General features: G+C 40.7%; 1 protein-coding gene across 3 annotated transcripts in view; it reads right to left on the reverse strand.

The window, feature by feature from the left end:
* The window catches only part of LOC137538768 (nuclear receptor coactivator 5-like), a 67,314-nt gene that overhangs the window by 10,498 nt on the left and 44,442 nt on the right, over positions 1-12,374 (reverse strand). For all 3 annotated transcript variants that reach the window (XM_068261079.1, XM_068261078.1, XM_068261080.1), the window contains 4 exons: positions 9,363-9,638; positions 6,343-6,537; positions 3,600-3,779; positions 1,603-1,740 (listed from right to left, as the gene is read on the reverse strand). In XM_068261079.1, coding sequence (XP_068117180.1) covers positions 1,603-1,740; positions 3,600-3,779; positions 6,343-6,537; positions 9,363-9,638 — 789 coding nt within the window. The remainder of the gene's footprint in view (positions 1-1,602; positions 1,741-3,599; positions 3,780-6,342; positions 6,538-9,362; positions 9,639-12,374) is intronic.

Genomic DNA, 12,374 nt, shown 5'->3' on the forward strand with positions numbered 1-12,374 from the left:
CTTCCTCACTCTTTCCTCCAGAACTAAAATGTGCGAGCGGCTGGCAGCGGGCGGGACTTACCTCTGCTGCCGCAAATTTTAGTCCTGGAGGGGAGAGCGAGGGATGGGGAGCCCCAAGGTGAGGGGGGGGGGGGGGGGGGGAAGACGTCCCCATACTCCACCACTGCCCACTACTCCCCCTCCACTGCGCCCTCTCCCTCCACACATGCCAGGGTGGACGACGTACACCCTCTGAAAAAAGCCCAACTCGACCCCTGGATCTAAGGGGCAGCAATGAGGTCAGAGGTTCCAGCAGAATCTCTCGCACTACTACTATCCGAAATTGCCCCAACTCTAACAAACCCCCTCATAATCACCAATCAAGTCAACAAAGGGGCCGGTGCGGAGCTGCGCCTCCCTGCACCTGGCTTCTTTTTGTCCAGATGCCATTACCACCATCCTGCCTCCCTCTAAATTGAAGTAAAAATCAATCAACCCTTCGCACTCTCGCATGCAAATGTTCAAACAAATGCCTTCACAGATTCACTCATCCAGGTACCACTGTTATCTCTACAGCTAAGTTAAAAGCCGGGGTCTTAGTTCACAGAAGAATACATTCTTTTGCTTAGTCACCTACACTGCGCAGAAGTACCCAGGTAAACATAGGTGTCCTAACTCTGGCCCTGTAACATGCATAGTGCAGACATGCAAACACTCATTGCATCAAACCTATCTAGGGATTAGGAGCACACATCCTGACGTCCTCTCCTGGGACAGATAGCGCATCTTACCAATCGCGCAAGGGAGCTAACGTAATGTTACCATGCGCACCATGCACATACACCAGCATAAGCTGTGTGCATGCTGACAAACACATACAGGGGAAGGAGGAAGTGCACTGAATTAAAACCCTAGCCACAGGGGTCAGTAACAAGAAAAAAATACATATATCCAGGCAAATCACCTCTAGTTAGGACATTAAATAAGTTATGAAGGAAAGGGAGGTGCTGAAGGGGGTGTGGCCAGAAAACCGCAAAAATCAATTAACCCTTCGCAATCTCGCATGCAAATATACAAACAAATGCATTCACAGCTTCACTCATCCAGGCACCACTGTTATCCCTACAAGTTAAAAGCCGGGGTCTTAGTTCACAGAAGAATCCATTCTTTTGCTTAGTCACCTACGCAACTTAGTGACCAAGCAAAATAATGCTTTCTTCTGTGAACTAAAACCCCAGCTTTTAACTTAGCTGTAGGGATAACAGTGGTAATCAGTGAAGCTGTAAATGCGTTTGAACATTTGCATGCAAGAGTACGAAGGGTTAATTGATTTTTGCGGTTTTCTGGCCACACCCCCTTCAGCACCTCCCTTTCCTTAATAACGCATTTAATGTCCTAACTAGAGGCGATGTGCCTGGATATATGTGTTTTTTTTCTAAATTGAAGTAGCGGTGATACTTTAAGTGCCATGTCCATGAGGCTAATGGGCTTCAACCTGGCCATACTGAAATCTGGATGGTCTCATTCTGGTGACTGGTAATTTAACTTACAAAAGGTCATTAGGACTATTGAATTTATTGTAATGTTTAATTAATGAAGGTTATTCTAATTAACAAAACTCACCAGGGGTAGGAAGAAGACCAGGTTTTTCACCAAGCAGTGCGCGCTTTGCAGGAGGAATTGATGGAAAGCCAAGGAGAGGTGGTCTTTTTGCTGGCATTGCTAGAAGTGGGGGAGGTTTACCTTTTGTTGCAGATATTCCTAAGGAAACAAGAGTTGAAAATCTTTTAAATGCATATGCACAGTGTTCCCCAACCCTGTCCTCAAGGCCCACCAACAGTGCATGTTTTGTGGAAATCCAGAGGTAGTAATCAGCTCTGCTGAGACACTAATTACCCCACCTGTGAATGTTTGTGGTTTCCTGCAAAACATGTACTGTTTGTGGGCCTTGAGGACAGGGTTGGAGGACTGTGCATAACAGAATAGTGGCAGATAGTTACAGACAGATGCAGTAATCAAATACCCAATTTTGAGAGCATGCATCATAGTTAAACTGGACCTGGGCTCCAAATGTAGTTAAACCAGCACATCAAGTGTCAGACAAAGATGTGCTGGTACACACATCCAATTTTGACTGGCCAGTTTAACCACGTTCATGTAGTATGAGAGCTTACCTACACAATCTATTCATAGGATTCAAAGTCTGTTGGCCCTCATACTACATGGAGGTGGTAAAATTGGTCAGTGATTGGCCAATCAAAATTGGATGTGCATATGCACCATTACACTTGAAGTGGTTTCACTGGCCCCTTCACCATTTGTCTACGCCCTCCTTCCCCAGTTGACTGGAAGCTTGTTGCCTGGAAGCTCAAAGTCTTCTCCTCCTTTGCAACATGCTCTGCCCTCCTTTAAGTCCAGTACTGTCGGGTACTCCTGCAGGGCAGTGAACAGCAGCAATAGCCAGAAACATCCTGTTACCCAACTGGGTGTGCTCATAATCCATGCTTTCCACAAGATATTTCCAACCATCACTGCTGCTGTGCACTGCTATGCAGGAGGACACACTAGTATGATACATGAAAGATGACAAAGCATGCGCCAAATGGCGAGGACGACCACCTTTGGCTTCTTAGTTGGAATGGACACCGGAGGTGGCGAGATGATAAAAGTGGACAAATGAAACCAATTCATGTACAAGTGTCCCCACATGTTTGAACACAAGGTAGGTTAACTATACATCAAATGGTGCACAATGTCTGCTGGCTTTCTGTGCAAAAAGTGGTTTCATTAGTTTTTATAACATTTTTGCCTGTAACGTACTAAAATGTGTCAAGCAAGGGTCTAGTATAATAAAAGTTTCAAACACAAAATCATGTAAAAAATACAATTTATTTCATCTTTCACCAGTTTTTCCACATGTGTTTTTTCGCATTAAAATTTGTGTTTGAGTGCAATTTCCACATGCAGGTTTCAAGAGCATTTGAAAATTTGCATTTGAACACAAATTTTAAAGTGGATCCAAGATAAACTTTTACTCATCGCATAATTGTGTTCCTTTGATATAGATTATAGGGCATTCTTCAAGCCAAATACTTTTTTTTTTTGTTTTAATACTCTAATTCCCTACAAACTAAACAAGCCTCATCCACAGCTCATTTTGTACCTTGGCACTGTAGCAAGGGCTTATGGGAGCTCGGTCTGGGCAGGAGGAGGAAGTTACTAGCCAGAGATTTCAGAGGCAGAGGGGAGGAGGAGAGGGGACTGAATTTACACACAGGCAAGCTGATAGCATCTCCAGCCCTCAGCCTGTGACAAACAGAACATGGCTGCCCTCATTGTAAACTTTTGAAACGGTTTACAGCTAGATATGCTGTGTAAACTTTAGATAAAATATATAGGCAAGTTACTTGCTATAGTTAGTTTTACATCTCGGATCCGCTTTAATGCGGAAAATGCATCCAAAAAACAGGAAACCTGCCTTAGAACAGCCGGATGAGCCTGACTCTATACTGCCAGGGAGGTTAACCAACATTGAGGTCACTTCAGGTGACCTTTAAACTATAACACGTTTTCATGTAGCACTGAAGAAATTGATAAACACATAAAATTAAATGCCAAACCTGATTGAGGAAGAAGCCCAACTGGGGTCCTTTCAAGCAGTAGAGGTGGCTTTACCACTGACATTAAAGGCGTCCTTAGAGGGGTGGGAAGAAGTGGGGGAGGCTTAGCCAGGGTATCCGATAAACTGCTTGGTGGTGTATTGAAAATGGAATTAAGGGCATCCTCTTTATGATCAAAACCTAAATAAACAAAAAAAAACGGTATAATAAAACTGGTCTATAGCTACAATTCAAACAATAAGCAATTACAAAATCAATAAACCATAATCTTGTAGACAATTATTGAGGCACATTAAGGCACAACTAAACGTAAAACTCAAAGTAATAGTTTTTCTAATTATGCAGAATGCCATTTTCAAATTCACCATCCAATCCCTACAGTAGATACTGAGGGGCAGATTTATCAACACCAGTGCAAGGAACTAGTGCAAAATCCACACAAAAAGTAGAGAGGATGGTCAGATCAAAGTTTCCGATAAAATACACTGAGCAGTATGTCCACTTTTGCCACTAGTTTTAATAAATGTATCTGTATTCACTTTAAAATTACTACCTTAACGTGCTATACAAGAATTACAAGCTTCATTCTACTATCTGTTTTTACAGGATTTCCCAATGTGCTGTTAAAAGCGCGGTTCACCACTGGCAGTTGTGCTGATTCCACCATCTTCCTGATTCTCCAAGGACTGAAGAAATCCCACAAACTAGACTCAGGACATATGTTAGGCATGAGTTTGTTTCTACATGAGTAGGTGTGTAATATAAGCTGTCCATTTGTGTTTAAGCAGATAAACTGTACATTCTCCCAGTTTGTGGCTACAGAGCACTGGGAACATCTGCATTCAACAGATGCCAGAATGACACGGGGCACTTGCTACACTTTACTCTGGAGAAAAAGCAAACATATAAAGATTATTAAAATAATCTCTCAAATAGAAGAAACGTAAAGATACAAAAACAAAAGAGCTCAAGGGCATAATGCAGTGGTACTCAAACTTTGGGGGGTGAAGGCACCCTGATGGCTGATTTTTTTAAGGCACCCCTTGGCAAAAACAAACGACCTAAATGCTGTTAAGACTTATAAGACTATTGACATGCCACTTTCCTACCCCCAAAGTATATAGTGATGCTCATTAGGTTGTATTTCCCTCCTTTCAAGTAGCTAGTGATGTTTATTAATCCACATTCCTCTTTCAAGTAGTCAGTGACCCCCATTAGGAAGCATCCCCCCTCCAAGTGGTCACTCATTGTATATCAATGTGCAGTTGCATTACCTGATGGCAATGCACAAAGGATAGGGATGAATGCTGAGGCACCCCTAGGAGGTGCTCAAGGCGCATCAGGGTCTAGCAACACCCAGTTTGAGAACCCCCTGGCATAATGTATAGAAAAAACATCACCAATCTCAGATCTAAATACATCACATGGCTAGAATCACAGTCTACGGGGACTGAGTTTTGTGTGTATGGCCGCTGTGCTGCATTGGGTGCACCATCGCGATGTCCATACTGCAAGCAGGGAAGCACAAATTGAAAAAGAATGCAGCAAGTATACAAAATCTATACAATCCTGAAGTCGGATATACAGGCATCAATTACCAAAACCAGAGGTCAGTGGTTCTTATCCAATACACAAATCCCTTTTCACCCAAAAATATGATGAGTATCAACAAGAGTCCCGACGAACCTCATGTGTATCTGAATAAACTTAAAGGAATACTATCGATTCACATATTTTTTTCAATTGACACAGGTATTGTTTGGGAAGTGCAGCTAAGTACTGGTGTATACATTTTAGTAGCAACTTCATTGTTTACTGTTATCAAAATACTTTCAAACTTTACTGACGCCAAAACTGACGACTGACTGAGTCATGAGGAGAGGGGAAATTCCCCTCACACTTGATCAGTTAACTCTATGTGTAGCTCGGTGTGTGACAGAGAGGGAGAGAGCTCCCAACAGCTGCCGATCCTGTGTCCTGTGTTTCTGACTGACGTGTCTGAAGAGAGCAGAAGAAATGTAACTAATTGTCACAGCTTTTTCATACGGTTTTTGCTTTAAGAGTTTGATATTTTCTTTCTGTAGTCTGATATGCAACTCTGGCTGTGCATTGAAGCAGACACCCCTTCTGCAATTGATTTGTTCCAATATAGCTAAATCCTACCCTCAATAAATGACAGCTTTTGCCTCTGATATTTAACATGAAAAGTAGGAAAATGTTTACACAGCTACTTAGACATTATTTGCACACTGTCATTTTAGAACACTTGGGGATCGATAGTATTCCTTTAATTAAAAAAAAAAAAAGGGAGGGAACATTAGATGGATGATTTAAACTCTACTGTATACACATTTTCATCCCTTTAGATTGTTCTACAGAGTTGAATGGGAAAATAGGTAGTGGTCATGGAAAAGAAAGTCAAGATATTTAAAGTAAACCTGAATGAAGAATGTCGAGGGACCAGCTAGCCTGAAGTGGGCTGTAAGAAGCCCCAGGTATGTATAACTTTTTCGTTATCCTTTATCTCAGGTAAACTTTAAAAGCTAGGGAAAAGTAATATTAAATTTCTTATCTGAACCGCTTAAAAAAAAATAAAAAAAATTGAGACGACAACCATTGCTAGGACCCTTTGAGGCACTTTTTGTTCCCTGCAGGTACACTTTAGAAGTTAACATACAACATCATAAACCACCACCTATGAAATTGACACACAAAGCAGATGATGTAAGAATAGTCTGCTCACCTGGAGTTGGAAGTAGGCCAGTAGCCAATGGTCTATCACCAAGCAAGGAAGGCTTAGCTTGTCCTCCATAGGAATTCCTGGTAGGGGTGGGAAGAAGTGGAGGGGGCTTCTCTAGGAGAGGTGGTTTGCCGGTGGTGTGGCCTTCATATCCAGCATTAGCCTTGTCAGTGGTGTCCGCTTCTTCATATCCTACCACTTTAAAACAGGTTTGGTAAACGGAAGGTATATTATAGGCACTAATACCAGGATTCGGCAGCAACACCCAAATATGTGACTCAGTGGGGAGAGGGGGAAAGGAAAAATAAATAAATAAACACACACCCACGCGTTGATTAAAGCACAGCTAAAGCTAAGGAAAGAAAGTAGCCAAACACACAGCAACGGTTTACATAATGTTCAAGTTATAACTTCTATTTACTATATTTTTATAAAGATTTTATGGTTGAACAGATCATTTGCATTGCTGACCAACATTATGACATTGAGGTTCCTCCCAACATGGCTAAGTTGGCTTCCTAGCTGACCAATAAGAATGTTGATGAATAAACTGCTAATTTCACTGAAAGCCTTAAATCGCAACTGGTCGCCATATAGTGGCTGAAGGCCTGAAGTGAAAACTAGCTTTGTTCATCTATCACATGCCACGAGCAATCCTAATTATACTGGATTTTAAAATCTATTTTCTCAGAAGATACAAGGTTTTTTGTCTTACTAAACTTTTCCTCATGTTCCCACTACTGGTGCGGTCATAGAGTGCAAATCTGGTGACAATAAGGTGTATGGGGGGGGGGGGCGCTTCACAAGGGGCCAAAATCCACTTTCATATGACACTGCACTGGTTTAAAAAAGGTTTTACCTTCTGAAAGTTAAAAGTAAATTTTTCTTCAAAAACTATAGTCTTTTTTTTTTAAATTATACTTTTTACACGTTCCATGGGTTACCCTTGAAATACATATGGGGTTAAGATTATGTATGTTGGCTTTGCAGTGTACCTCAAAATTTGGCCCCACAGACTTTAGTGGAAATCTATGAAATGGTGAAAATTGTACTGTTGGGGGGGGGGGGGGTGAAAGATGCAAAACTGGTTTGGGCAATTTCGCTCATCCGTACTGACCAGACTTCATTAAAAAAAAGGTACTTGCATATTGTTGTTATTTTAATTGCCTGCATGGGGTGGTAGGAAGGTGGTGGGAATTGGAGGCAACCTGAAACTATATGGATGTTTCAAAGCCTAAACAATTCAGGAGCTAAACCAGACAGTAGAAAATGTAACAATTTAAAAAGGTAAGATTTGTGTGTTTTGCTCTATATACAACGTAATGCACTGAATGATCTTTGAAATTTTAAGTGTTTTTTTTTTTTATTACGGTGTCTTTTGAAAAATACCCTCATATCTCGGTGCATCACTAGAAAACAAAGAAAATGCCTCCAATAGGAACAGAAAATACAGTAATTACACAAAGTCTAATCCTTCTCTGTGTCCAAAATTTACAATCCAAAGTAAGGTTGACCAACTCTTTAAAGATTAGTGTATGTTGACATGTCACTGCTTTTGTTAGGTGAACATCTAATTTGTATTAATTCAAGAGGAAGTGATAACATTTTTAATTAAGGGACAGTGTAATGTTATTAAATACATAGTCATAAAAAGCCATAAGGGGCGTTTACTTTTCCTTTTTTTAACAGATTACGGTAATAGAAATATTAGAAAATATGATATATGTATTTTTTCCACAAAAGGAATTTGCATGTTATTTTTTTGTTGAAAATGATTGCAGGGGTTATTTTAAGTTACAATTATTATTTAGTATTTATATAGTGCTGACATCTTCTGCAGCGCTTTACAGAGTACATAGGTTACTAACTGTCCCTTAAAAGGATTACTGTAGGGGGCAAAGGGGGAAAAAAAAGTTGAACTTACCTGGGGCTTCTAATTGTCTCCTGCAGACATTCTGAGCCCGCGCAGCCACTCACCAATGCTCCGGTCCCCGCCGCCAGTTCACTTCAGGAATTTGTGCCTTTAAAACTGCAAAACCACTGCAGCTTACTGCGCAGCCTTGTCTTCACTCCCACTGACAGCCCCGGGAGCATACTGCACAGGCACTGTACACTTCTGGTGATGTCAGAGCGAGGAGAAGGTCGCGCAGTGGTAAATTTCAGAAGTGAACCGGCGGTGGGTACCGGAGCATCGGTGAGTGGCTGTGCAGGCACAGAACATCTGCAGGGGACCATTAGAAGCCCCAGGTAAGTTCAACTCTTTTTTTCTTTTTGCCCCCTATAGTAGTCCTTTAAAGGGGCACACACTCTAATGCCTACTATATAGTCATATGCCCACCGTAGTCTAGGGCCAATTTAAGGTAAAGCCAATTAACTTATTTGTATGTTTTTACGATGTGGACGGAGTGCCCAGAGGAAATTCACACAGACAACATACAAATTCCTTGCAGATAGTGCCCTGGCTTTAATTCAAACCAGGAACCAAGCGTTGCAAGGTGAGAGTGCTATCCACTACGCCACTGTGCTGACAAAACGTTATGCCAATGCGGGGGAAGGGGACTAAGGAGTAGGAGAAGGGGTACTTTTAATTAAAATATACTGTGAGTTTTTGCGTATAAAGCTCCTATTTAGGAATTTTGATTTCCTGTGAGTCTCACTGATGGACAGTGATGTAAACAGTTACCTGTAAAAGGCTGCAGAGAATAAGTCAATGCTACATAAAAAAAAAAAAAAATGTAAAATAGTTTGTTTTCCCAAATATGTTATTTTAGGAATCAGAACATGAAAGTACATTTTAAAAATCAATGTGAAGAATAAAGTAACAATTTGAAATAATTGTGCTTTGTAGCAATACATCTAAATTTTACTTTATTAGTACATGAAGCAGAAAAAGTGTTTTGTTCAGAATCACCGAGAAGGGGAACCAGTGTAAATGGTAAAGCAGTTGGGGGGAAGAGGGGGGGGGGGATAAGGCGTTTGGGTAATGTGTGTAGTGTGGGCAAGATGGCAAATGTTAGGTATACCTTCTAGCTCAGTTATCCTGGTCTTCATGTAATCACTGATTGTGTTCAGCTCTTCAGCATATAAATATTTCCCATCACTTAATAGGAAGAGAAGGTGCCTAATGTTCAAAGGGACAGTATAAGACTCATAGAGTTCCCTTTCCAGGTAGTCGTCCGCCAGATCTGCCGCTTTGTGTGAAATCTCGTTACGTTCTTGCTGTTCACGCTCGCCAAAACTTTTCCCGAATGCCTTAACTATGAGAGCCAGGGCATCCTCCATGGGCATATTACGATGTACTACAGAGGAGAGACATAACTTTCTTTGTCAGTCTTAAGCTCACATCTGTTAAAAGCATATAAAACTATTTAAAGCGTGAAGGTTATTACGAGAAGTGGAACTGCAAGTGGTGTACATTTACAAAGACCTAATAAAGCAGATGTGATTGTAGTGTTGCAGTGAAAACTGTTAAAACAAAAATTTTATATACTGTGAAATATAGTAATTTTAAACAGAAGGAAAATAACCCTAAGAACATTCGATGTGAAAGAAAATGTCATGCATTTTTAATTTGGCCATTTGTTGGTGCAGATTAAAAATTAATATTTCCAGATAAATAATGAGGATTCTATGGTGCATGTACAGTTATGGCCAAAAGTTTTGGAAATGACACACGTGCTTTTGTGGAGGTAATTCAGAGTTTTTAGATGATCGAGCAGACTGGTCAGGTGCATATTAATTCTTTGAAAAGGAGTTTTATCTAGCATATAAGGTTGTTTTATAAAAAAAAAAAAAAAAAAAACCCACACAAAATGCACAGCTAACTTCATGGCAGTATAGTCCTTTCATGAGCGGAGGTGAAGGAGTGAACAAGAACAGCTAAAATCACAATCACTGTGAAAGGCCCAGTGCACACCAAAAACCTCTAGCAGATCTGCAAAACACTAGAGGTTTTTGAAGTAGATTTCAGAGCGATTCTAGGCATGTTTAGAGACGTTTTCTAAACATGCCTAGCGGTTTTTGGAGCGTTTTTGTGTAGCAGATTACAAATATTTTTACAGTAAAAGCTGCTACTGAACAGCTACCGTTACAAAAACGCCTGAAAACCGCTCTGATCTAGTGTTTTTCTGAGCAGTTTGAGCTTTTCCTATACTTTACATTGAGGCAGAAACGCATCTGCAAACCGCAAAAATGCTGGAGGACCCACGTTTGCGGTTTGCTAAAAACCTCAAACCGCTGGTATGCACCATCCCATTGAAATACATTAGCCAAGCGTTTTCATAGGTGGAAGCGGTTTGGAAAATGCTACAAAAAAAAAAAAAAAAAAAACGCTTGGTGTGCACCAGGCCTTAGTCTGATTGAATTGTATAGGCTGACTGGTTGCTATAAATAAAAGAACTGAAGATGTGATTGAAATAATTGTCTTCTTGTGTTAGCAATGGCTGCTTCCATAGGAACACATGCAGCCATTAACACTTAGCATCAAAATGAGCTTCCCGAGCCAGGAAATCTTCGCTAATAATAATGCACTTGGGAGAAAAAAAACCCCATTAAGGAATCATCAAAAACTACTATCTTGAAGTTTCCTTCACCACAGTTTTCAGCCGATGCCAGAACTATCTTTTGAGCAGTCAGCTACAGAATTGTGTTATCACCAATTGGTGTCAGTGTGTCCGCATAAAAGGGCGAGGCAAAAACTTTTAGACAAGAAGAGTAGCAAAAGAAGCCACTTCTTTCCAAGTGGAGGAGGGGAGGGCGAGTAGACACCCTGAAAAGAAAAAACACGGGGACAACAGGAGCCCCAACAGTGTAATAGGTCACAATCAGTAGGAGGATAAATGGGAGGGAAAAAAAATGGTACTCACAAACCAAGGTTGCAAAAAGGGGGCAACCAACCACATGAATCAGGTGGAGGCATGTAAACTAGACTTCCCTCAGGTATCCAGGAACACTGGATGCAATTGTGTGCCTCGTTAAAAAAAAAAAAACCTATCACAGCCAGAGAACACCCCTCCAAAGAAGGGCCGACAAGCACAAGGAGAGGAAAGAGGCGCCCAGGGGTATGATACAACTATTTTAAAAACTAAATAAATGAGAAAAAATGGTTGAGGTGGCTTACCTTAATAAAGGCAAATTCATATGAACAATGAATTTTATAATGCACTGGCATAGTGTTTCATGGGTCTGTGCCACTTTCTCAGGCCAATTAAAGTGCCTTCGTCTCATTTATTTTAATGTAGTTTTATCATAAACCTGGGCACCTACCTTCCCTCCCCTTGTACTTCTTTCCAAGAAATATGAAGGGCAGGTTGAAATTGTGAAAAAGTGCGCTGGTTGAACAGCAAAAGACTGGTGCAATGTTATGGAAAATCGATACACTATGAGTAAAGAATTGTGTCAAAACACTCATCCAGAGAAACTTTTCCCAACAGTCCAGGTACAACTTGGTGATGATCTGTACTATCCAGCATAATGGAAGCACCCCATGTCACAAGGTAAACGTGATCAAATTGCTTTCAGAAAACAGTGAAACTTGGAGAACTCTCCAGATCTTAGTTCCCGCAGAGCCAGTGGTCACTTCTCAAAAACGTTGGTGGACATGGACAAGCAAAAGCCCACAATTTAAGTTCAACTCCAAGCATCAACAAGATCAGAATGGATAACCAATTGTCAGGATTTGGAACAGATGTTAATATCCAACATGTCAGAGCGAACCAAGTTAGCAAAACACAACACTGTGTCACTGTCAAAACTTTTGGACAATATTGTAGGCAAGATTACTTACTAACACTACAGTGACTGCTGGAGACCAGCCACATGAACATTTAGAAGTGCTTCTAGGAAGCTGGACAGTAATGTGAAAGCATAAACTATTGTGAACGCATAGGCAATTGTCGATATGTGTAGCATTTTAGAGTAAAATTATTATTTTTATTAAGCAATAGACAACATTCAGAACCACAAATGTCTGTTATTCTTATCAGGACAAAAAGTTCTGGCACGGATTATTAGGGCATTGTTTCAGACTAGTTATT

Source organism: Hyperolius riggenbachi, chromosome 11 (assembly GCF_040937935.1).
Source record: "Hyperolius riggenbachi isolate aHypRig1 chromosome 11, aHypRig1.pri, whole genome shotgun sequence".
NCBI classification, from domain to species: Eukaryota; Metazoa; Chordata; class Amphibia; order Anura; family Hyperoliidae; genus Hyperolius; species Hyperolius riggenbachi.